The sequence below is a fragment of the Mercenaria mercenaria genome, chromosome 11, assembly GCF_021730395.1.
Source record: "Mercenaria mercenaria strain notata chromosome 11, MADL_Memer_1, whole genome shotgun sequence".
NCBI lineage: Eukaryota > Metazoa > Mollusca > Bivalvia > Venerida > Veneridae > Mercenaria > Mercenaria mercenaria.
In genome coordinates this window covers 10,740,813-10,767,783 of record NC_069371.1, presented here as the reverse complement: position 1 = coordinate 10,767,783, position 26,971 = coordinate 10,740,813, and the positions used below count along the sequence as shown (strand labels likewise).

General features: G+C 36.8%; 1 protein-coding gene across 17 annotated transcripts in view; it reads left to right on the top strand.

The window, feature by feature from the left end:
* The first annotated feature begins 375 nt into the window (after window positions 1-375).
* Window positions 376-26,971, top strand: part of LOC123531196 (uncharacterized) — a 212,904-nt gene continuing 186,308 nt past the window's right edge. For all 17 annotated transcript variants that reach the window (XM_053518559.1, XM_053518550.1, XM_053518556.1 and 14 more), the window contains exons 1-5: window positions 376-510; window positions 7,345-7,476; window positions 9,674-9,727; window positions 17,448-17,615; window positions 23,283-23,489. In XM_053518559.1, coding sequence (XP_053374534.1) covers window positions 463-510; window positions 7,345-7,476; window positions 9,674-9,727; window positions 17,448-17,615; window positions 23,283-23,489 — 609 coding nt within the window. In that variant the 5' untranslated portion in view covers window positions 376-462. The remainder of the gene's footprint in view (window positions 511-7,344; window positions 7,477-9,673; window positions 9,728-17,447; window positions 17,616-23,282; window positions 23,490-26,971) is intronic.

The window sequence follows — 26,971 nt, the reverse complement described above, 5'->3', positions numbered from 1 at the left end:
AGCTTTTGAACCGACTATTGTAGCTTATGTTGTATTGTTGTATCCTCTAACCGACTTTGAATAAAGCTTACTTACTTACTTACTATCTTCCATTGTGTAGGGAAAATACGGACATACTGTAGGTATAAATACGGAGACCAACAGGGGAAACTGATACCGGTCGCATTCCTTTAAATTCAAAATTATGTCTAAGGTGTTCATTCATCATTTCGAGTTTTATTGTATATCTGTGATTACTTTGCATTTTGTCTACAACCTTTACATGTTCACACGATTTTTTTCAGCACATGTGCATAATTATATAATGCGTTAAATCTGTAATCGGTTGTGTGAGACCTCCTATTTTACAATTATTAGCTCCCTTAGAAGATCTTCAGAATGAATGCGCCACCTTGCGGAAACGTCATCGTCAATGAAATGAATTCCAAAACAGAAAGTTGACAAAACTTGAAATAAATCAATATGGAAGGTGAAAAGAGAGACCAAAAACTTAAAGCAGGGAAAGAAAAAGTATGCTCAGATATAAATATTTTAGATTTTTTTCAAAGTACTTTCCTGTACGTGAACAGAGCTGGTCCAACTGTCAGTGTCTGTAACTTGTAAACTGTCGTGATTTCAGAGGTGCATGCATGAGAGGTATCTTCCAACTAAGATGTATGGGTAGAGGGATAGGGAGAAAGCAGTCCTGTAGGGACAGGTTGAGGGCATTGTCTGTTTCGTTCTGTAGAACTTCTGATCTGATCAATATGTTCTAGAGAGAGGAATCTATAAAGGAAGTGTCAAGGGGTACGGATCCGTACCTGTAGAATCTGATTCTAGAGGTACGGATCCGTGCCTCTAGACAAGCCTGTTAGGATTTTCTAGGGGTACGGACCTCCTTTTTCTGGAGAATTAGAGTTATTTATATCTTAAATTTTGTTGAAAATGAAATAAAGAATATGATTAAGGACTATGCTATTTCGACAATGCAAACTTTCTATGTAAAACTGAGATTGTTGTAACAACGCGAGAAATGCACGGGGATCGAAAAGAAACTAATAATTATAAGAAAATGTATCTCCGAATAAATTATAAAGTATCAATGACACCCAAAAACATGTCCCAACAGTGCACTAGAAGAAAATGCATAGAAATTTTCGGGGTAATTATTTGGTACCGTAAGTCTCTCATATATATACAATATATATATTCTTCAATCAAGGATATGTCAGTGTAAATGAGCTGAGCGTTAGTTTTCTAAGAAAACGCCGTTAAACTATGTTACACGAATCACACGTGCACCGCTCTTTTACAAAACTATGTCCGCCATGTTTTCTTCAGTGAACGAAATAAAAGGAGTATTTTACCTTAGAGTTCCTTATTGTAGAGTACGATTGACTTTCTAATCTAAATAAAACATCACTTTTTTTATAACATCCCACTGTCCGATCTTTCTGATCACTTAACGATCACTCACAATTACAAAATAAAACCAACGTGACATCAAAATTATCACTTTACACGGCTTCATGGACATCACGGCCTACTAACATTAAATTTGTAATCATGCGCCAACCAAACAAATGATGAAAGATCGGTACTTTTTCAAAGACATGTTTTATTTCCTGTAATTTTCTGATATTCTAACCTTCAAACAACCGAATTGTATGCACAGAAATAACGAAACATTTATGCAATATAGTTTTTAGTTTAAATTTTGGATCTATCTTTTTCCAGCCCAACAACAGACATGTATATGTCACAAACCCGGTCTGTCCTCGAAATCAGTGTCAAAGGTTACTAGAACATAAATACAATAAATAAACAACCGCTTACTATGTTCTTGTAAGTCCTGTAAGATGAAACGGCTCGTGATTATACATTCATATATTTTCCGTATCGGGAACATTGACAATCACAAGTCGATCCTTACCACGAACATGAAAACAGTTACTTTTATGCCTTTGTTTACATTTCGAAGGTAACTATTCACATATACGTTCAAGAACGTAAATTTCGTGCTTTCCGACCCACATTGTGTGTAAACTTTTGTATTTAAAAGTATGGTGTATTCGGCAAACCATTTGTAACTTCCGACGTGGTAAATGTCATTGAGAGTATCAGTTATGTTTACGAAATTTAATTGAATATTTATGTTTTATACTTGCAAAAGAAAAACTTGATGGTCATGGTCGCTCGCCCATCACCGATGTGGGAACAAAAACCCACTTGAGGTGTGAAACTTTTCACGTAAGGAAGCCATCCAATTGAGGTTAGTGTCTCGATCTAGGTACTAGTCTGAGCCTCAAAAATGTCTGGAGGGACCCCTGTAGCCTTTCCCCACCAACAGAACCTGGGGAAAGTTCATTGTGTCGTTTCGGTGTTACTCTCAATCAAGCAAAATAAACATTGTTCCCATTTTTGTTTGTTTGTTTTATATAAATGAATATGCAAAAAGGGTTTGTTTGTTTCAGTGTAACGTCAAAATATAATATTACAATTATAAATCAACAGTGAACGCCACATTCATTATTTTTTCACGAGGGGTTAATGCTTTAATCTTACAGGTAAAACAAACATATTCCTATTGTATAAAGGGTAAAGGTAAATATATATGTATATGTGTGTGTACTCGTGGAATTAAATGTTAAGTGTAAAAAGTATATATTCACAGTTCAAATCATCCATGCTAAATAATACGTCGAAAGATACCTTAACAAATTTATATTTTCACGTATCTGGGCGAAACATACCGTCCTTAACAAATAGATATGTTCTCATATCTGAATGGAATTACAATCCAATACCATAACAAATATATATATTCACATATTAGGGCGGATATAACCACCGAAAGCATATCAAGAAATGTAAATGAATTTGCATATTAAGAGAAATCTTTCAAAATCAGAAAATTGTCACTTGAAAGAGGAGGCGGATTGGGATGTGGTGGTAAGATAAAACAAGAAAATAGCCAAAATAAAATTAAAGAAAGAAGCGTGCTATTCACTCTTGAATGCTGACGAAGAAGGAAGATGCCGTTTCACGATTGGTTCAACAGTATAAAAGGAATTCATTGATTGGCTTTTACCGTAGTATATAAATTAACATATTTCAGAATAGGACCGATTTGCTCCAAATATAAAACAATGACATAAATAATTTTATCTACCTATAAAATTCATATATATATGAGCAGTACAATTCCTGTAAATGAGCACTACGTAAGCGCTCAGGCCCCTCTCGCACACCATACCTATAGTTCGGACTTCTTTTATGTGTAAAGGCATGTGCACAAAAATGACAAATTTTGCCAACACCTGGTAAATTGTAATGTGTTTTTTAGAAAAGTAATAAACGGAAATAGAAAAATAGCTCTCAGCTCATTTACACGGATAGTTTAGCTTTATTATGTATGTTATTTCGCAGTTATGCACGATGACATAGAATACTTACCCCGAAAATTGTAACACGAACATACTGATAACTTTTCCCACTTTACTTTTTAAATTAAAGTAAGAGTTCAGCACTTCATGGTTTTGATGTATTGTCACAGTGGAATAACGTTTGTTTTACAGTTACTTCGAAATTCATCAGAAATAATATCATGTACCCCACCCACCTAATTCATAATTTCAAAATAGCATAGGCCTTAAACCAGTGTTCACTTAAAACTTGGATCTAAATGGTTTACAGATACCAGCGTTCACCCTATTGTTAAACTTCTCTTTCAAAACCTAAATAACCAAGGAACTCTAAATGATTGCACTGTTTCGTGCCGATTACTTTATTGTAAAATAAACTGTTGATAACACTTAATAACAGATAAATGAGTGCATCTTACCCTTAAATGAATTCTATTTGAAATTCAGCTGGAAAAACAATTTAGGCATATTGATATTCACCTATTTATTTCATTATTTAACAAGATATAATGACAGATTGTTTAATAATCAACTAACCGGCATTAAGTAAAAGAGACTGTTTGTGAAAACGTCCCTTGTATAAAACTCCTTGTATCTTGTAACGGCTAACAAATGTGTGGAAAACATAAACACCCTTAGGTTTAATTATCATTAAAATAGTTCTTCCCCTAACATATTTAACATTACTTTGTTTAATCTTTAAATCTTTTTTCTACCAGTTCGAATCCTCGTGATTTATTTGGTGTTCCTCGGTTATTTACGTTTCGAAAGAAAATGTAACAGATCGGGTGAACTTTGTTAAATCTGTTCATTTAGATCCAAGTTTTAGGTGAATTCTGATGAAGACTTACTTGTTATTTCATTTTCAACAAAATTTGAAATGTAAATGACCCTTTATCTCTAGAAAAACGGAGGTCCGTACCCCTAGAAAACCCCTAACAGGCTTGTCTAGAGGTACGGATCCATACCCCTAGACACTTCCATCTATAAATGGGGTAGGACTAGGAGGGTTTGGCTAAAGGAAGTTCTGTATTCCTAGACAACCCTATGAGGATAGGCTAGGATTATGGAAGTTTTTAAGAGGCATGATTTGCATAAATGATGTAAACTTACTTATTTAACTTTAAATAGCAATTTTTCATGCCTGTCATATTATTTCATCTTATAATATCAATCTGCCATTTGGGTAAGTATAAAACGATCTTAAACGATATATTTAAGGCGGCGCGGGGATATATCGTTGTCAATGTACTTGGTATTGTACGTGAGCGTTTAGTTATATAGGTGGATGCATTTTGATGACTTAATATGAAAGAAAAAAGTAAGGATGAAAATGAGAATTATTTTGTTTGCATACCTACGTGTGGTATGTTGGTAGTAAATTTGCCCCCAAACACAGATATAATTTATACTAACCCAAAATGGCAAATCAGTATCATGAAATAATACGACAGGCATGAAAAATCACTATTTTAAGTGAATTTGCAATATGTATGTTTACAACATCATTAATTATGCATGTCCTAACATATATTTGATGCCTCTTAAATATACTTCCGTAATCCTGGCCTATCCTCATAGGGTTGTCTAGAAATACGGAACTTTCATAATCCCAGGGCTCCAGATAAGATGCGTATTAGCATAAGTTACGCTTTGAAATAATGCATATACGCATGTCTGCTAATTTTTTAGTGTATAAAAACGTACATGAAATGCAATGACTTTTTACAAGCATAAACAAAATCTGAATCGTCTGGATGCTTTACATAACAGAGCACGATCGGCATTCATTCTGCCACATTGAACGTACACAGGCATTGAATGGTACTCTATAAACCTAGGTTAAACTATATTATACACTCAGTGTGTGTGTAAATCAAATTGTTGGGAATTAATATTGATGGTAAGGTAGTGTATTTTAAAGCGGTGTCGATTTAAAATATCAACTTCCAGTGTGGAGTAAACAACAACATGTCTCTTTCTAGGAAAGTATGAAGTGAACAAACGTGCTACGCATTCTTTAAACCAACAAAAAAATGATTCCCAAAACATCGTTAAAGGTATATTGAATAATCTGTTGGATTTGGCAGTGAGTGTGAAGCCAAAGCAAGCCAATGGAGAAAAAGAAGCAAAAACTTGAATGCTGAATAGAAACTGAACTGCAAACAAATTCATGGGTGTTACACCCAATAAATATGTTATAAAACTGATTTCTGTTTTTTTCTCATTTACAAATATTCAGGAGTAAAATTACTCCTAGTCAATTTCAGATTTTACCATTTTACTCATTCGCAAGAATTATGATGAGTAAATACTCATAGGCCAAAAAAATTATCTGAAGCCCTGTAATCCTAGAATTGGAGGCTAGGATTACGGTTACGGGTACCGTAATCCTAGCCACTGCTTTGGCTAAAACTGTCAGCTGTCAAAATACAACCCTCCAGTGGTTCCATTGCACTAATGTTTCCACAAAAATATTTCTTCTTTGTTACGATTTGTGTGAGCAGTTGATGGGAGTTATTTGATACATTTTTATCTAAAAAATATGAAAAATTTGACATTGAGGCATTGGTCAAGAGGGCTAAGATGCTTTCCTACGGAGATGAAGGCCCCGGGTTTGATTCCCTGGCTACTCCCTTTGTGGTGTGTCCAAAGGAAAAGCACTTTATCATGATTGCCTCAATCGACCCAGCTGTAAATGGGTACCAGGATATTGTTGGGGTAAGGTATAATTGGTTTTAACTGTTTAACAGAGGAGCTTATGTTCATTGTTTCACAAATAGACAGTAAAAATAATTTACCTTTACCTCTGCATTGAAAAGACTATTATTTCACTTATATAGGTCTACCTTTATATTTGATTGTCATGTAACTGTTATGGTCCACTGCCAGTACCATACCCCAAACTATCTTGTTGAGCATCACCAAATGGTTGTAGGCGCAACTGTCTTTAAAAGTGTTGAGTTTCATGATCGGGTATTTATGTATAACAGCTTGGCACCAAGTCCTTCATTTTGTTCCACTTTATTAAGATCTTTATTAAGCATGTGTCCATATCCAAATCCTATACTCTGTCAGACTCGTACACTCTTTGCTATATGAAATTCGTCCTCAAATTTCTGATGAGACGGGGAACATAGGTAAACATGATCTCGGAGGGTGAATGCTCTACTAACTGAGCTAGCCTTACACATATTCTCCCGTAACGTGACCAAGTCTGTACAGTGACATTATAGACAATGTTTTATATTTGTCACAGGAAACCAAGCATCAAGTTGGCATTTTTGGATGCTTGTTATGTGGTTTGATTTCATTTGAAATATGGGTTAAGATTCAACATGTTTTAAATAGTGTTGTCTGGTTGATAGAAGGAAGTAGATTTGCTTTCATACTTTCAATGTAACCTTTTTTCGCAATAAATTTCATACATTGTAGCCCAGTGAAAGCGACTAAATCTTGTTGGAGTTTAATTTGGTCTGAGATGTTTTGTATCTATATAACAATCATCCACAAAAAGTTTAACCTGTGACTACATTTGTGACATAGAAACATTACAGGACCCGTAATTTGTTACTTCAGAGTCAATATAACAGGGTTGGCCAGTATTGCCTAGAGGTAGGATGAGTTAACATCATCAAATGTCTTCACTTGTGTATGTTAGCTAGTAGTGTGATGGTAATTTGAAATAGTTTAGCATGCTGTAACAGTGTTAGAAATAAAAATTCTTAGACAGTAACCAGATGTGTTTCACATATTTATGAACCACCAAGTTCCTTGTAAGTCAGAGTCTATAAGTATATTTAAATTTGTGAGAATTTCTATTTTCCCAGATGTATGTTAACAAGCTTTTTACCTTCAGGCTAGTACTACTGTCGATCCTTCTGTCAATAATCTGTGACTGTACACTGGTAATTGTATATATACTTGTTTTGTTTTACAGTTGGCACAGTTTCAGCGGAAGAAAAGAAAGAAAAAACCACGTATAGACGAGACAGGAAGTTCCCCACCTATAGCTGAAGCGACAATATCCCCATCTGCTAATGCTGAATCAGATCCAGCATTCTTGCTTGATGTAAGTATTAAAGGACACTGCTTACCTTATATGGGTGTATTTCTTTTAGAAATGAACAGCTTAAAGGCTGTGACCTCCAGATTTTGGCTAAAATTGATCTTTCTTTTAGGTTGAAGTTTGGTCATATTATGAAGATTAGAACATGAATTTTTGTTCCTAAATTATCTTAGAAATGCCAAATCAAGGAGAGAAAAAAACATGCTTGAGTTGGGTATGAAACCCGGGACGAAGTTGCAATAAAATGTCTTGACCAATACACCACGGAAGAAAACATACTTAACAGATAGTAAATTTAAAGCCTTATTATTAACGCAGTTTACCTCTGTTAGCCCGTTACAAACACTTTTCAGTTTTGAATTGAAAAACTAGTAAAAACAACTAATTATCATGTATTCCCATATAACAGATAATTTTTAAGTTTCTAAGTTTCTAAACCTTCTTAAGAAATATAGCAATAATTTTCAGATATGAAAAAAAATCTTTATTTTTGCTTTACAAACTTGAGGTCAGTGCCTTTAATGAAGCCAACTTTTTCTGAAAGTAGCCATTTATTGCACCATTGGATTGACTATATTATTCTCCAAAGTTGACTTTCCCCCCTATTAGAATATTTTTGAAGTAATTAGTAATGACTGAATTATAAATATACAGTACAACCTCTCTAGAATGAACACCTATGGGAAGATTGAACTGTGTTTGTTGTAGAGAGCTTGTTGCTGTGTAGAGGTTTATTTACTAGGAATTCTGTCTAGAAGAAAGGCAAATATCAGTCTTTGTAGAGAGGTGTTTGTACATTGGAGGTGTCATTAAGAGAGGTTATACTGCAATAAACCTTCGAAGATTTTTTTTTGAACAAAAAGTTTTATAAATGAACATGGTTGTGCAGTATTTCTTGCATCTCATTAATTATCATTGTCAGTAATATTTAACTTGTTATGATAGGCAATTCTACTCACTGTAAAATCATTTACCGGTAATTTTGTGAGTATGAATTTCAATCATTTGTTTCCTGCAGACATAAATTCCTGGATTTCAAATTTTTATGATAGAATTAATGGAAACCATGCTTATTCATTGGGGTTTGATTTTGGATTGATGCAACCGTGCAATGCAAGACAATAGTCAACAATGAATACTTATAATTAAATTGTAATTTGAATTGAATTGCTTGATTCTAACATTTGTATATATAACTTTGCCCAAGGATAATTCACATTTAGCAAGAAAATATACATTGCTGACCTTGAACTTTATACTGAAAATTTGTGAAATATTTACGAACGATTAACTTCACACAGTATGATTTTATTTCCATATAAAAACAGATTATCACTTTATGAAAATTGAATGAAGTGAAGGATGGAAAACTTTGGATGACTGCAATTTACATTTGAATAGCTGCACGCCTTGCCTCTGCTAAAATAACTTGGATTTTGATTGATAAATTGAATGAAAATAATTTTCCTCCACAAATAATAAATACATGTAATATTGTTAAAGCTGTTTTAAAAGGCTATCAGTATTGTGAAAAAGCAATGCTCAGTCTATCTTTATATGCCTTGTGATGATTTATTTAATTTTGCAGACTTTTAGAGGGCTGCATTAACCCTAACCTTGCTAAATTTCTGTAATGAACTTATCCATCTTCCTATTTGAACAGCACCATAAACAGTTAAAGCGGGTGCTTACCAAAAAAGATACTGACTGAATGGCAAACAGTGCAGATCATGATCAGACTGCACAGATGTGCAGGCTGATCATGTTCTACACTGGTCATAAAGGCAGAATCAATCATGTCGAGCATTGTAAGAGTTAAAGCTTGTAGTAATCTTTTTTTCACAATTTCTGAGTTTCAGTTGTTTTTACCAAAATTTCTTCAGAATGCGTGTAACTGTATACCTAAAGAATTTTGAAATTATTGGAGAATGATGTCCCTTCACATTAACTGACTGAGAAGAACACTACACAAGGAAGAAAGAAAATAGATGTAAATGTACATAGTACACTTACATTTACATGCAAATGGTCAAATTACCATATAAAAATATAGTACTGAATATCTTAGGACTTCCTTTCACATGGACATAGCTACACAGCATAAACTTGATGTAAATGATTAATTTTAATTGGCTTTAAGCTGAAATATAGTGAATTCTCTTCATACATTTTATAACATTTGTGTTTGATTTTTATACAGAGTGATACATTGACCATCAGTAGCTGCAGTGAGGATGATACAGACTCTGCTCAGGTATGTTAGTGTAATAATTAGGTTAATAAAGACACCATATACATAGTGGAAGACGAGGATGATACAGACTGCTCATGTATGTAAGTGTAGTAGTTAAATAAAAGACAGACACTAGACACATAGTTAAACAGTATTGCTGCAGTGAAGGTTGATACAAGGTCTGCTCAGGTATGTTAGTGAACTGGTTACGCAAGAGACAGACACCATACACATAGTCAAACAGTATAGCTGCAGTGAGGGTTGATACAAGCTCTGCTCAGGTATGTTAGTGAAGTAGTTACGTTGGAGACAGACACCATACACATCGTGAAACTGTATAGCTGCAGTGAGGGTTGATACAAGCTCTGCTCAGGTATGTTAGTGAAGTAGTTACATTGGAGACAGACACCATACACATCGTGAAACTGTATAGCTGCAGTGAGGGTTGATACAAGCTCTGCTCAGGTATGTTAGTGAAGTAGTTACATTGGAGACAGACACCATACACATCGTGAAACTGTATAGCTGCAGTGAGGGTTGATACAAGCTCTGCTCAGGTATGTTAGTGAAGTAGTTACGTAAGAGACAAACATCATAAACATAGTGGAAGACAGTATAGCTGCAGTGAGGGTTGATACAAGCTCTGCTCAGGTATGTTAGTGAACTGGTTACGCAAGAGACAGACACTATACACATATCGAAACAGTATAGCTGCAGTGAGGGTTGATACAAGCTCTGCTCAGGTATGTTAGTGAACTGGTTACGCAAGAGACAGACACTATACACATATCGAAACAGTATAGCTGCAGTGAGGGTTGATACAAACTCTGCTCAGGTATGTTAGTGAAGTAGTTACATTGGAGACAGACACCATACACATCGTGAAACTGTATAGCTGCATTGAGGGTTGATACAAGCTCTGCTCAGGTATGTTAGTGAAGTAGTTACGTTGGAGACAGACACCATACACATAGTGAAACATTATAGCTGCATTGAGGGTTGATACAAGCTCTGCTCAGGTATGTTAGTGAAGTAGTTATTTTAGAGACAGACACCATACACATAGTGAAACTGTATAGCTGCATTGAGGGTTGATACAAGCTCTGCTCAGGTATGTTAGTGAAGTAGTTACGTTGGAGATAGACACCATACACATAGTGAAACAGTATAGCTGCATTGAAGGTTGATACAAGGTCTGCTCAGGTATGTTAGTGAAGTAGTTACGTTGGAGACAAACATCATAAACATAGTGAAACAGTATAGCTGCAGTGAGGGTTGATACAAGCTCTGCTCAGGTATGTTAGTGAAGTAGTTACGTTGGAGACAGACACCATACACATAGTGAAACTGTATAGCTGCATTGAAGGTTGATACAAGCTCTGCTAAGGTATGTTAGTGAAGTAGTTACGTTGGAGATAGACACCATACACATAGTGAAACAGTATAGCTGCATTGAAGGTTGATACAAGGTCTGCTCAGGTATGTTAGTGAAGTAGTTACGTTGGAGATAGACACCATACACATAGTGAAACAGTATAGCTGCATTGAGGGTTGATACAAGCTCTGCTCAGGTATGTTAGTGAAGTAGTATCATTGGAGACAGACGACATACACATAGTGAAACTGTATAGCTGCATTGAGGGTTGATACAAGGTCTGCTCAGGTATGTTAGTGAAGTAGTATCGTTGGAGACAGACAACATACACATAGTGAAACTGTATAGCTGCATTGAGGGTTGATACAAGCTCTGCTAATTTATGTTAGTGAAGTAGTTACGTTGGAGACAGACACCATACACATAGTGAAACAGTATAGCTGCATTGAAGGTTGATACAAGGTCTGCTCAGGTATCAGGGGTCACGCTGTCGATCGCCACTTGAGCCATTTGCGACAAAAAATTAAATGTGGCTCCGAAATTTTCTAAGTGGCGAAAATGGCCCGAAGCTACGTCTGTCTACAAAACTACGATTATTGCCAGTTTTAGGAACCAAAAGGTGTGAAAAATCGATAATCTGTGTAGACAAACAACATCTGTTATTGAAAGGGAGGAAGCCAATTTGCAAAACTTTTATTTGACCAGGCAGTTAATTGGCGATAATTAGATTATTGAATAACAAACTGGATAATTATAATCATCATTTTGTGCACTTGATACCTTTTTATGAGCAATCGGCCGTTAGACAATCTGTAGTAAATTTTCTTTTATCATGTTAGTTGCCGAGGGTTAGTTTGGGCAAAAACAAATAAAAATGCTTTGGATAAGCAGAAATTGTAAGTTTTGAATAGATATGATGATAGAAAGGCAATAAAACATAGGTATTTTATCAAAAATTTAATTCTAATTTACGTTTTCCGTATTTGTCACCTATTTTCGCGACCTTAATTTTCGGAATTTTCTGTCATTTCTGACGAGATTTTTTAGTGCAGTCTTAAATAAAAAGCCAATAAAGAGTCTACATTTAAAAAAAATATAAAAACTGTTGCAAAAGGAGCTCATATTTTAAAGTATTTTTCGAGAATAAAACATGCAAAGGCATCGAACCCCACCCACTTATAGGCAATATGCAAAATAAGACACTGCTTAAACAAAATTTCTTCTTTTTTGACATCTTTATTTTAAATATCATGTTCAGCATTTTTTTTATTAAATGGCAGATATTTATAATAATGATAATTTTAGATGTTAACAAAAATTGATTTCTAAATAGCTTTTTAAAGGGTTACTAAGAAATATGTTATATCTACATTAATTTCTTGAGTGGTATGAGTACTTTGGTACATAAAATGTAGTCCTACAAGAACGTCAATGCTATGCGCTTCGCCGTTGTTGGCCTCATAATTTCATCTTTGGAAAAAGCAGGGGCTCAGAGAAAAAAATTCCCAGTGTGACCCCTGGGTATGTTAGTGAACTGGTTACGCAAGAGACAGACACTATACACATATCGAAACAGTATAGCTGCATTGAGGATTGATACAAGCTCTGTTCAGGTATGTTAGTGAAGTAGTTACGTTGGAGACAGACACCATACACATAGTGAAACAGTATAGCTGCATTGAGGGTTGATACAAGCTCTGCTCAGGTATATGTTAGTGAAGTAGTTACGTTGGAGATAGACACCATACACATAGTGAAACTGTATAGCTGCATTGAGGGTTGATACAAGCTCTGCTCAGGTATGTTAGTGAAGTAGTTACGTTTGAGACAGACACCATACACATAGGGGAACAGTATAGCTGCATTGAGGTTAGTGAAGTAGTTACTTTGGAGACAGACACCATACACATAGTGAAACAGTATAGCTGCAGTGAGGGTTGATACAAGCTCTGTTCAGGTATGTTAGTGAAGTAGTTACTTTGGAGACAGACACCATACACATAGTGAAACTGTATAGCTGCATTGAGGGTTGATACAAGCTCTGTTCAGGTATGTTAGTGAAGTAGTTACGTTGGAGACAGACACTATACACATAGTGAAACAGTATAGCTGCATTGAGGGTTGATACAAGCTCTACTCAGGTATGTTAGTGAAGTAGTTACGTTGGAGACAGACACCATACACATAGGGAAACAGTATAGCTGCATTGAGGGTTGATACAAGCTCTGCTCAGGTATGTTAGTGAAGTAGTTACGTTGGAGACAGACACCATACACATAGTGAAACTGTATAGCTGCATTGAGGTTAGTGAAGTAGTTACTTTGGAGACAGACACCATACACATAGGGAAACAGTATAGCTGCATTGAGGGTTGATACAAGCTCTGCTCAGGTATGTTAGTGAAGTAGTTACGTTTGAGACAGACACCATACACATAGGGAAACAGTATAGCGTCATTGAGGTTAGTGAAGTAGTTACTTTGGAGACAGACACCATACACATAGGGAAACAGTATAGCTGCATTGAGGGTTGATACAAGCTCTGCTCAGGTATGTTAGTGAAGTAGTTACTTTGGAGACAAACACCATACACATAGTGAAACTGTATAGCTGCATTGAGGATGATAGTGAACCTGCTCAGTTATGTAAATGTAGTAGTTACATTACATGAAACAGAGAGTTGCATACATGGCTGATTGGTTAAGATCCCTGACTTTGAATCACTTGCCCCTTACAGATGTTGGTTGGAGACACGCTAAGGGCATTGAATTCTTCAGTTGAGGAAGCCATCTAGCTGCTTAAGGAAGGTCAGTGGTTTTACCCAGGTGCTGGTCTCTGATGAAATAACATGCATGGGGGCATCTGGAGTCTTCCTCTACCATCAAAGCATGAAAGTCACAATAAGACCTATTATTTTGTTGATGCGACTTCAACAAAAGCAAAACAAAAATACATGAGGCAGGCACTATATACATAGTCCCAGACAGTATAACTGCAGTAAGGATGATATTGTATCATAGCTCGGTGTTTTTTCTTAACAAATTTGGTGCAGGTAAATCGTATACACTGAGTGCAGGGTGCGGTAACTAAGTGTGCAGGTATTAAATACCCGCACGCTAGTTACCGCACTGTTGGATAGGAAAGTATGCCAGCGTGTATGGGCGTGTCTCTAACAGCAGAAAGCGAAGTGCATTTTATTGATTTTCTGTGCTCGCATTGGTTTATTTTACCTGAGCTTTACACATTTGTAAAGCAAGGATTTTAAGTACTCACTGAACTGCTGTATATGGCAATGTGGAACGCCTTCTGTACTACCATATATGGATGGCTATGATACAAAACAGAAAGAACATTAGAACTCTCTGGTAAATGATTTATACTTGGGGGCGTAGCCCCCTCGTACAAATCGTTTACCCTTGAGTTTCAATGCTCTTTCTATTACTTGACTCTGCTAAGGTATATCAGTGTAATTATTGTGATCATTTAGGATGTACCACCAGTACAAGGTGCTTAAGTATTGGAACTGGTGTTGTATTTGCTTTACTGTTTTTTGTTTTAGAAAACACAGTTCCTAGTTGGACATGCTTTATGAGTTTTACATATGAAGTTTCTTTGGCACAGTTATACTCTTTTGAAATAACAATTAGCTAATCATGTCCTGATTGCAGCAAACATTCTTACAATTAGGGCACAAAAGCTTTTGCTCTCTGGCCAAAGTTGCAATTTTAACCTTACTAGCTTACCAGTCCTGTCTTTTAATATATGGTAGTTAGAACTTTAAAGTGCTTTATTAGTCCCCTACTGGTTGAAAACCAGTTTTGGGGACTATAGGAATGCACTTTTCCGTCATTCCGTCCGTCCGCAATTTCGTGTCCGGTCCATAACTCTGTCATCCATGAAGGGATTTTAATATTACTTGGCACAAATGTTCCCCATGATGAGACGACGTGTCATGCGCAAAACCCGGACCCCTAGCTCAAAGGTCAAGGTCACAATTGGAGGTCAAAGGTCAACAGGGCTTTTTTCCTGTCCGGTCCACAACTCTCCCATCCTTGAAGGGATTTTAGTATTACTTGGCACAAATGTTCCCCATGATGAGATGATGTGTCATGCGCAAATCCCGGACCCCTAGCTCAAAGGTCAAGGTCACAATTGGAGGTCAAAGGTCAACAGGGCTTTTTTCCTGTCCGGTCCATAGCTCTCCCATCCATGAAGAGATTTTAATATTACTTGGCACAAATGTTCCCATGAGGAGACGACGTGTCATGCGCAAAACCTGGACCCCTAGCTTAAAGGTCAAGGTCACAATTGGAGGTCAAAGGTCAACAAGGCTTTTTTCCTGTCCGGTCCATAACTCTCCCATCTATGAAGGGATTTTAATATTACTTGGCACAAATGTACCTCATAATAAGACGATGTGTCATGCACAACTTTCAGTCCCCTAGCTCAAAGGTCAAGGTCACACTTAGCAGTCAAATGTTAACATAGCATGAACAGGGTCTGTTTCGTGTCCGGTCCATAACTCTGACATTCATTAAGGGATTTTAATATCACTTAGCACAAGTGTTCCCCATGATGAGACGACGTGTCATGCGCAAATCCCGGACCCCTAGCTCAAAGGTCAAGGTCACAATTAGGGGTCAAAGGTCAACAGAGTTTTTTTCCTGTCCTGTCCATAACTCTGCCATCCATGAGGGGATTTTAATATTACTTGGCACAAATGTTTCCCATGATGAGACGACACCCAGTACCCTAGCTTAAAGGTCAAGGTCACACTTTGAGATCAAAGGTCAAGAGGATTTTTTTCCTGTCCGGTCTATAACTTTGTCATGCAAAGCAGGATTTAGATATCAGTTAGCACAAATATTCCCCTGGATGAGACATGTCATGCGCAAGAACCAGGTCCCTAGGTCTAAGGTCAAGGTCATATTTAGAGGTCAAAGGTCAAATTCAAGAATGACTTTGTATGGAACATTTCTTCTTCATGCATGGAGGGATTTTGATGTAACTTGGACCAAATGTTCACCACCATGAGGCACCCTTGTTTTTAGAATTACGTCCCTTTGTTGTTACTATAAATAGATTTTTATGTAACTTTTTTATTACTGGCGGTAGAGAAAAATCGAGACCACTTTTCTGTGGTACAGCATGCATGTTACATCCAAATTTTAGGTGTATTTTGACCTATCTCTACCTGGTAAAGAGTTTCTTGTGGACTTATATTTTTTTTTTTTTTTTTTTTTTTTTTTTTTTTTTAAAGATTAATTTCCCTTTGTTGTTACTATAAATAACTTACATGATAACATTTTTATAATCAGCCAAAAAAATTCAATATGAAAACAACTGTGGGTTTTTATATATGCACATTTTAATCCAAGTGTGTTGTTATAACATATTTTATATGTAGTACAATATTGTTTATACATCATTGACAGATATCAGTTCATTATGTTATACTGCAGTAGAGAAAATTAGGTGCCTTCCAGTAGGGGACTTTGTATTGCATGGCAATACTTCATTCACTTGTTTTTTTATGCCCCTGGAGGGAGGCATATAGTTTTTGAACCTTCGGTCTGTCAGTCTGTCCGCAATTTTCGTGTCCGGTCCATATCTTTGTCATCCATGGATGGATTTTCAAATAACTTGGCATGAATGTGTACCACAGTAAGACGACGTGTCTCGCGCAAAACCCAGGTCCGTAGCTCAAAGGTCATGGTCACACTTAGACGTTAAAGGATAGTGCATTGATGTGCCTGTCCGGTCCATATCTTTGTCATCCATGGATGGATTTTCAAATAACTTGGCTTGAATGTGTACCACAGTAAGACGACGTGTCGCGCGCAGGACCTAGGTCCGTAGCTCAAAGTTCAAGGTCACACTTACGTTAAAGGATAGTGCATTGATGGGCGTGTCCGGTCCATATCTTTGTCATCCATGGATGGATTTTCAAGTAACTACGCATAAATGTGTGGCACAGTAAGACGACGTGTCGTGCGCAAGACCCAGCTCCGTAGGTCAAAGGTCAAGGTCACACTTAGACGTTAAAGGTCATATTTCATGATAGTGCATTGATGGGCGTGTCCGGTCCATATCTTTGTCATTCATGCATGGATTTTAAAATAACTACGCATGAATGTGTGGCACAGTAAGACGACGTGTGGCACAGTAAGACGATGTGTCGCACGCAAGACCCAGCTCCGTAGGTCAAAGGTTCTAAACTCTAACATCGGCCATAACTATTCATTCAAAGTGCCATCGGGGACATGTGTCATCCTATGGAGACAGCTCTTGTTATGAAATTCTTTTTGCTCCTCTCTTCATTTTTTAGAAAAACTGCTTTAAATACTGTTAATCCTTTCAATAACAGGAGTGGTCCAGCAGAGCACAGCTACAGTTGAAATCCAAGTTACAGGCGAAATCTCAGAGAGTGGAAGAGCTAGAAGAATCTCTTGTTGGCAAGCAGCTGGCACTGGATAAAGTCATACAGGAAAATGAGAAACTGAAAACCTTGATGAAACATGTAGACCATACTGACGTAGGTTCATATTGTGCATAAGTTTTAAACAAAATAAGTTGGATTGTGGTCAGAATATGAGCAGTTGCTTCATGTTACTGATCTTTAATTTGATGTCCAGAACATGGTAAAGTGAAATGTATTGCTGATTTTTTAGCTCATCTGATTTTTGAAAAAAGTTCAAGAGGTATTGTCATCAATTCATCGTCTTAGTATTGTTTAAAATTTTTGTTTAGGTCCACCTTTTCTGAAAAACTATAAGAGTTACAGCTTTGAAACTTTGCACGTTTGTTTATCATCATTAGTTGACCATGTAGTAGGTCAAGAACCATAACTCTGATACGCATTTTGTTAGAATTATGGCCCTTTTTATGCCCCCGAAGGGAGGCATATAGTTTTTGAACAGTCTGTCGGTCTGTCGCAATTTTCGTGTCCGGTCCATATCTTTGTCATCGATGGATGGATTTTCAAATAACTTGGCATGAATGTGTACCACAGTAAGACAACCTGTTGCGTGCAAGACCCAGGTCCGTAGCTCAAAGGTCAAGGTCACAGACGTTAAAGGTCATTTTTCATGATGTGCATTCGTGTCCGGTCCATATCTTTGTCATCCATGGATGGATTTTCAAAATAACTTGGCATGAATGTGTACCACAGTAAGACGATGTGTCATGCGCCAGACCCAGGTCCGTAGCTCAAAGGTCAAGGTCACAGTTAGACGTTAAAGGTCATTTTTCATGATAGTGCATTCGTGTCCGGTCCATATCTTTGTCATCCATGGATGGATTTTTAAATAACTTGGCTTGAATGTGTACCACAGTAAGACGATGTGTCGCACGCAAGACCCAGGTCCGTAGCTCAAAGGTCAAGGTCATACTTAGACGTTAAAGGACATATTTCATGATAGTGCATTGATGGGCGTGTCCGGTCCATATCTTTGTCATTCATGCATGGATTTTAAAATTATTGGGCATGAATGTGTATCACAGTAAGACGACGTGTCGCGCGCAAGACCCAGGTCCGTAGGTAAAAAATCCTAAACTCTAACATCGGCCATAACTATTCATTCAAAGTGCCATCGGGGGCATGTGTCATCCTATGGAGACAGCTCTTGTTGTTCTTAGAAAATTGAGTTTCTTGGTTAAAATTTTTGTTTAGGTCCACTTTTTCCCAATAACTCAACTGTAAGAGCTACAGCTTTGAAACTTTGCACATTTGTTTATCATCTTTAAAGGGGTAATTAGACCAAGAACCATTACTCTAGCCTGCATTTTGTCAGAATTCTGGCCCTTTGTGCACTTAGAAAATCTTAACTATAACTATTTTCTTACATACTGTCCAGCACTTGTAGACGAGTGATGGCACCCATAGGCGGTGCTCTTGTTTTAAACTTGTTATAGTTCAGTTCTTATTAGGTTGGAATTCTTTCATTTAAGGAAACCATCCAACAGACATACGATGGTCAATGGTTCTACTTGGATCAGTGGCACTGCTGTGATACTGAAATAAAATACGAAGGAATCTTTTTTTCACTACCAAAGATTATAAAGCAACAGAATCTATAATTGTCTCTTTAAATTTTCAGTTCTCTGTCCTAATTGATTTTGGTTACCTGAACCAGCTGTTGTGAATGAAGTAAATTTATCTAAAATTTTAGAGAGATGATAATAATAGCGTAATCAATGAAAATTGATATACCATTTCAACAGAACACATGTGCCAGTTTTTAGCTCACCTGTCACATAGTGACAAGGTGAGCTTTTGTGATCACCCTTCGTCCGTCATGCGTCCGTCCGTGCGTCCGTCCGTCAACAATTTCTTGTCTGCAAAATAGTTGTTTCATTTATGATTTTATATTAACCAAACTTGCACACAACTTGTATCACCATAAGATCACGGTTCCTTTCTTGAACTGGCCAGATCCCATTATGGGTTCCAGAGTTATTTAGCTATTTTGACCTTGTCTGCACAATAGCAGCTTTATTTATGATTTGAATTTTACCAAACTGGCACACAATTTGTATCACCATAAGATCTTGGTTCCTTTCTTGAACTGGCCAGATTCCATTATGGGTTCCAGAGTTATGGCCCCTGAAAGGGCCAAAATTAGCTATTTTGACCTTTTCTGCACAATAGCAGCTTCGTTTATGATATGATTTTAACCAGACTTGCACACAACTTGTATCACCACAAGATCTTGCTTCCTTTCTTCAACTTTGCCAGATTCCATCTTGGGTTCCAGAGTTATGGCCCCTTAAAGGTCCAAAATTGGCTATTTTGGCTTTTGCAGCCATATAGAGACTTCATTTATGGTTTTATTTGATACAAACTTCCAAAATATCTTCAGCAACAATAAATCTTGGATTCCATTACAAATCAGATCCAATCGTATGTTCCAGAGTTATTAGCTCGACTAATCGAAGAATAAGTAGAGCTATCCTACTCACCACGGCGTCGGTGTCGGCATCGGCGTCACACCTTGGTTAAGTTTCTCGTACCAGTTCATATTTTGACAAAGTCTTTTAAGATAAAGCTTTGAAACTTTCAACACTTGTTTACCATCACCATGGCCAGTTATAGGCAAGAGAATATAAATCCATCAGGGATTTTGGCTGAACTATGGCCCCTTTCGACTTAGAAATCTTGGTTAAGTTTTTCGTACCAGTTCATATTTAGACAAAGTCTTTTAAGATAAAGCTTTGAAACTTTCAACACTTGTTTACCATCACCATGGCCAGTAATAGACAAGAGTACGTAACTCCATCAAGGATTTTGGCTGAATTATGGCCCCTTTTGACTTAGAAATCATAGTTAAGTTTTTCGTACCAGTTCATATTTAGACAAAGTCTTTTGAGATAAAGCTTTGAAACTTTCAATACTTGTTTACTATCACCATATCCAGTTATAGGCAAGAGCACATAACTCCATCAAGGATTTTGGCTGAATTATGGCCCTTTTTGACTTAGAAATCTGGGTTAATATTTCATACCAGTTCATATTTTGACAAAGTCTTTTGAGAAAGCTTTGAAACTTTCAGCACCTTTTTACCATCACCATGTCCAGTTATAGGTAAGAGTACATAACTCCATCAAAGATTTTGGCTGAATTATGGCCCCTTTTGACTTAGAAATGTTGGTTAAGTTTTTCGTACCAGTTCATATTTTTTGTAAAGTGTTTGACATATGTCTTTTAAACTTTTATCACTTGTTTAGTATAATAGTCTCTATCTGTAGGAAAGAGAACAGAACTCTGTCGTCTATTTTGGCTGAATTATGGCCCTTTTTGGACTTTGAAATTGGTTCTGTTTTCATACAAGTCCATGTTTTGTCAAAACTGTTTGACATATGGCTTTTAAACTTTGAACACTTGTTTATCATTATGATTTCCTTCTGTAGGCAAGAGTACATAACTATTTTGGCTGAATTATGGCCCTTTTTGGACTTTGAAATTGGCTCATATATTGCCATTTAGTGCAAGACTTATCGAAATCAAAGTAATACAGGAACATTGTTTGTCTAATCTATTTATTTCTTTTGTCTGAATATCCGTGGAAATATTTTGACCCCATTCTTCAATCAGTTCTTCGAATAGTCGAGCGCGCTGTCATCAGACAGCTCTTGTTTTATATCTGATTACCTCCCCTGATTGTAATCAAAATGGATTTATATCAGTAAGTACTTACAGGACTTATTTGAAATTTCATTATTGTTATTAGTTGGACTGAGACAATCAGGGTAGATAACTATGGACTGATTTTATGTCAAATTACCTCCCTTTATTTCAAATTTAAATTGTTATATCTCCATAACTTATGAAGATACTGATCTGAAATTTCATTTATGTCAACAGATTTCTTTGGCAGATCCTTCTTTTGTCCACTTACAATTTTTTTTTTAATTACTTCCCTTTTATGTTATTATAAATAGCTTATTTTAGTAACTTTTTTATTATTGGCCGTAGGGAAAATACGAGACCAGTTTTCTGTGGTACAACATGGATGGTACCTCCAATTTTTAGGTGTATTTTAACATATCTATACCTTGTAAGATTTTTTTTCTTTTTGGTTTAATTTCTTCCCTTTGTTGTTCCTGTCCTTTGGACTTAGATATTTTTTCTGAGGACCTTCTTGTCCTCAAGTGCAATGATAACAGGTGAGCAATATAGGGCCATCATGGCCCTCTTGTATAGAATATACATATGGCCACCATTTATTATCTCATATGAGTACTGCCTGGTCAGTGTGAGCTGTTCTGACCACTCACCGTACATCCAACTTCCACACTGCTTTAAACAACATGCGCTCTAAATAGTTCCAAATTTAAATGTTCATTAGATGACCTTTTATTAAGATTGTTGAAACCATCATGATTGTCAAAATACATGTCTGCTGAAGCGGGGCCAGTTTTGACTGTATGGCTCTATGGAAATCTTTGAAAATTCTCTCCTCTACACAGTTTTAAAAGTAATTTGGTAGAAATGTTTCATGTATAAGTTTCTACCAGAATTGTTTCTTGTTGTAGCTGTGAAGTTCAGGTGAGCTAACTGAAGCCATCATAATCCTCTTGTTTCTTGGACTTTTTAGCTTACCTGAGCACAAAGTGCTCATTGTGAGCTATTGTGATCATGCTGTGTCCGTCAAGATTTTTCAAATTATTCCGTGTATGTTAATCATGGAAAATTTTCTTGTATGAAACTGCTAGCCGGATTTTAGAATATGTTCACACAAATGGTCCTTGTGTGACCTTCTACCAAGATTGTTATTTTGATTTGTCATAAAATATGGCTGCCAGGAGGAGATATCACTTTTTCCCAGTATGTATATAGTGGAAACTTAAAAAAAAATCTTGTCAGAAACAGCAGGCCCAATTTTAAAACAATTTTTCACAATTTTTTTGGGTAACCTTTTGCAAGGATTATAGAAATTATTCTATTTTGTCAAAAAAACAGCCACTGGGTGTGTGGTCACTTTTCCATATATTAAATCTCCTTGTTTTATATGAAGTGTAAAAATCGTCCTGTGTCCTTGTGTGACCTTCTACAAAGATTGATCAAATTATTCTGATTCATCTAAAAACATGGCCGCCAGAGGGCGTGGTCAGTTTCCCTGTATGTGTATAGCCGAAGACTCTTCTGTGAAATCGCTTGCTCAATTTTTAACTCAGAAGTACTCATGCAGAGCTATTGTGACGTTGTGCCTGTAGTCAAAAATTTCTTTAAACAATATCTCATCCAAAACCACTGAATGGATTTTGATTAAACTTTACACAAATGATCTCTGGTTGGCCCTCTTTCAAATTTTTTCATATGGATCCGGTTCATTGAACATGTTGGGTCACTATGATTAAAAATAGGTTTTCAGCTATCAAACTTATAAAATCTGTCTACCGTAATTCTTAAAATTATTGTCCTGTGTTCAAAAATAGCCACCCCCATTTGTGTGACATGTATGATATAGTATAAAAGGAACTTTGAATGTCTTTTTCTCTGAATTCATTATAGCTAGAGCCTTAATATTTATAAAAACCTAACTCTATACTAGTACCATTATGTTACACAAACACACTTGAAGGCTTTTACATAGGTGAGCGACCCTCTTGTTTTACTTTATGTATTTATGACAAACTCTGAAATTGTATGCTCATTTTCAGTCAGATGCAATATTGCTATGTTCACTTTGTATTTGCCCAGGTGTCAGATGCAAACCACAATCCTGTTGAAAATATGGCTGAAAGTCAAAACCAGTCCTGCTATGCAAATGGTACAGTTGAGAACCAGCAAGTTGAAGATGGTTCCCACACAGGTACAGAAAATGGAACTGGTTCCCAGGAATTCAGTATTTCAGATGTTCAAGAACTCCTACACCATGTACAGTGGCTTCAGTTACAGCTGAAACAGGTGAGAGTCTTATGGTGTTCAGATTGTATTCTTGAAAGGTGTAACTATTTGAGTAATGACATAGATAAAATTGTCAGCTTGCTACTTTTGGTTGTGAATTTCATGCTGTGAAATCATTATTATTATTGGGGGATTAATTTTCGTGGATTTCACAGTTTTTGCAAGAATTATGGCCCCCTTTGGACTTACAAAATATCAGACTTCTTGGTTAAGTTTCGCGTTTAGGTCAACTTTTCTCCTTAACAGTCAGAGCTATTGCTTTAAAACTTGGAGCAGTTATTTGCCATTTAAAGCTGACTCTGCACAGCAAGTACTGTAACTCTACATTACTTTTTGCAAGAATTATGGCCTCTTTTGGACTTTCAAAATATCAGACTTCTTGGTTAAGTTTTGTGTTTAGGTCAGCTTTTCTCCTAAACTATCAAAGCTGTTGCTTTAAAACTTGCAACACTTGTTCACCATCAAAAGTTGACTCTGTACAGCAAGAAACATAACTCCATCATGCTTTTTGCAAGAAATATGGCCTCTTTTGGACTTGGAAAATATTGTACAAAGACAAAAAAATCAGGTGAGCATCGATGGTGCTCTTGTGACATTTACCTGTGATTTGTTTATGACATGTTCATCAAAGTAAAAGTAAATACTAAAAATAGTAGTATGGCATTGCATCAAGTAACAGACTGCACTATGCTGAGGCTGTTATTTGCATTTATTCAGCCCAGCACTGAAATGTTTATACTGACACGTAGTACTTTTGGTTATCAAATGTTATAAATTAATTGCTAGATTTGCATCCGATGCATTATTATCCAATTCACATTACAAGTTTCTCGGCAGTGGTGTGGGAGACTGTATGTGTGTGTGTCTATCTGTGTGTCTGTCTGTCACAAATCTTGTCTGCGCTCTAAGTCGAACATTTCTCATCCGGTTTTCACCAAACTTGAACAAAATATGTGGCCAAGTTCGATGCCTACCCAAAGTGGCCCAGGCACTTCGGAAGTATGGCCATTGCATTACTGAAAATCAGCCTTTTTAGCTCACCTGAGCCAAAGGCTCATGGTGAGCTTTTGTGACCACTCAGTGTCCGTCGTGCGTCATGAGACGTGCGTCGTGTGTCCGTTAACATTTTCTAAAAAAATCTTCTTCTTGAAAACCACTTTGCAGAATTACACCAAACTTCACAGGAATGATCCTTATGTGGTACCCTTTCAAAATTGTTCAAAGATTTGAATTCCATGCAGAACTCTGGTTGCCATGGCAACCAAAAGGAAAAACTTCTAAAATCTTCTTGTCCAAAACCGCAAGGCTTAGAGCCTTGACATTTGGCTTGTGATATTATCTAATGGTCCTCTATGAAAATTATTCAAATTGTGCCCCTGGGGTGAATAGAGGCCCCGCCCCAGGGAGACCCAAGTTTTACATAGACTTGTATAGGAAAAAAGTTTGAAAATCTTCTTGTCTGAAAGTTCAAGGCCTAGGCCTTTGATATTTGGTATGAAGCATTGCCTTGTGGTCCTCTACCAAGATTGTTAAAATAATGCCCCTGGGTTGAAAAGAGGCCCACCCCGGGGGGGTCCCAAGTTTTACATAGACATATAGGAACATTTTTTTAAAATCTTCTTGTCTGAAAGTTCAAGGCCTAGGCCTTTGATATTTGGTATGTAGCATTGCCTAATGGATCTCTAACAAGATTGTTCAAATTATGACCCTGGGGTGAAAAGAGGCCCTGCCCTTGGGTTCATTTGTTATATGAGTTATATAGGAATAAATACTTAAAAATTATCAGCTAATATTTCCTAGACTGTTTAATTATAATTACCTGATGACCCTAAGCAGTTAGGAGTCACTTGGCTGTGTCCTTGACCTACTTTCTTGTTTTTAGCTCACCTGAGCACAAAGTGCTCAGGGTGAGGTATTGTGATCACTCACCGTCCGGCGTCCGTCCGTCCGTTGTACGTCCGTCCACACTTTCCTTTAAACAACATCTCCTCCTAAACCAACAGGCCAATTTTGATGAAACTTCACAGGGATGTTCCTTGGATGGCCCCCTTTCAAAATTGTTCAAAGAATTGAATTCCATGCAGAACACTGGTTGCCATGGCAACCGAAAGGAAAAACTTTAAAAATCTTCTTCTCAAAAACCAGAAGCCCTAGAGCTTAGATATTTGGTGTGAAGCATTGCCTAGTGGACCTCTACCAAGTTTGTTCAAATCATGACCCCGGGGTCAAAATTGACCCCCGCCCCAGGGGTCACTTGATTTTACATAAGAAAATCTTAAAAAATCTTCTTCTCAAAAACCAGAAGCCTTAGAGCTTAGATATTTGACATGTAGCATTGCCTAGTGGACCTCTACTAAAATTGTTCAAATTATGACCGGGGGGTCAAAATTGACCCCGCCCCAGGGGTCACTTGATTTTACATATGAAAATCTTCAAAAAATTTCTAAAAATAAACCAGAAGGCCTAGAGCTTAGATATTTCACGTGTAGCATTGCCTAATGGACCTCTACAAAATTTGTTCAAATCATGGCCCCCGGGGTCAAAATTGACCCTGCCCCAGGGGTCACTTGATTTTACATAGGAAAATATTTAAAAAAATCTTCTTCTCAAAAACCAGAAGCCCTAGAGCTTAGATATTTGACATGTAGCATTGCCTAGTGGACCTCTACTAAAGTTGTTCAAATTATGACCGGGGGGTCAAAATTGACCCCGCCCTAGGGGTCACTTGACTTTACATAGGAAAATCTTCAAAAGTTTTCTAAAAATAAACCGGAAGGCCTAGAGCTTAGATATTTCACATGTAGCATTACCTAGTGGACCTCTACAAAATTTGTTCATATCATGACCCCCTGGGTCAAAATTGACCCCGCCCCAGGGGTCACTTGATTTTACATAGGAAAATCTTCAAAAATTTTCTAAAAATAAACTAGAAGGCCTAGAGACTAGATATTTGACATGTGGCATTGCCTAGTGGACCTCTACAAAATTTGTTCAAACCTTGTCCCCCGGAGTCAAAATTGACTCCGCCGTAGGGGTCACTTGATTTTACATAGGAAAATCTTAGAAAAAAATTCTAAAAATAAACCAGAAGGCCTAGATCTTAGATATTTGACATGTAGCATTGCCTATTAGACTTTTACAAAATTTATTCAAATCATGACCCCTGGGGTCAAATTGACCCTGCCCCATGGGGTTACTTGATTGTACATAGAAAAATCTTCAAAATTTTCTAAAAATAAACCAAAAGAGCTTAGATATTTGACATGTAGCATTGCCTAGTGGACCTCTACAAAAAGTTTTCAAATCTTGTTTTTAAAGTTACTTAAAGAAAATTTCAACTATATTTTCTCATAATTCTTTTGATTGATTTCTATTATGATCTTTTGACCTTGAAGACTTGTCCTTAAGTGCAATGATAACAGGTGAGCGATATAGGGCCATCATGGCCCTCTTGTTTTAAGATACAGCCATGAAATTTGGAT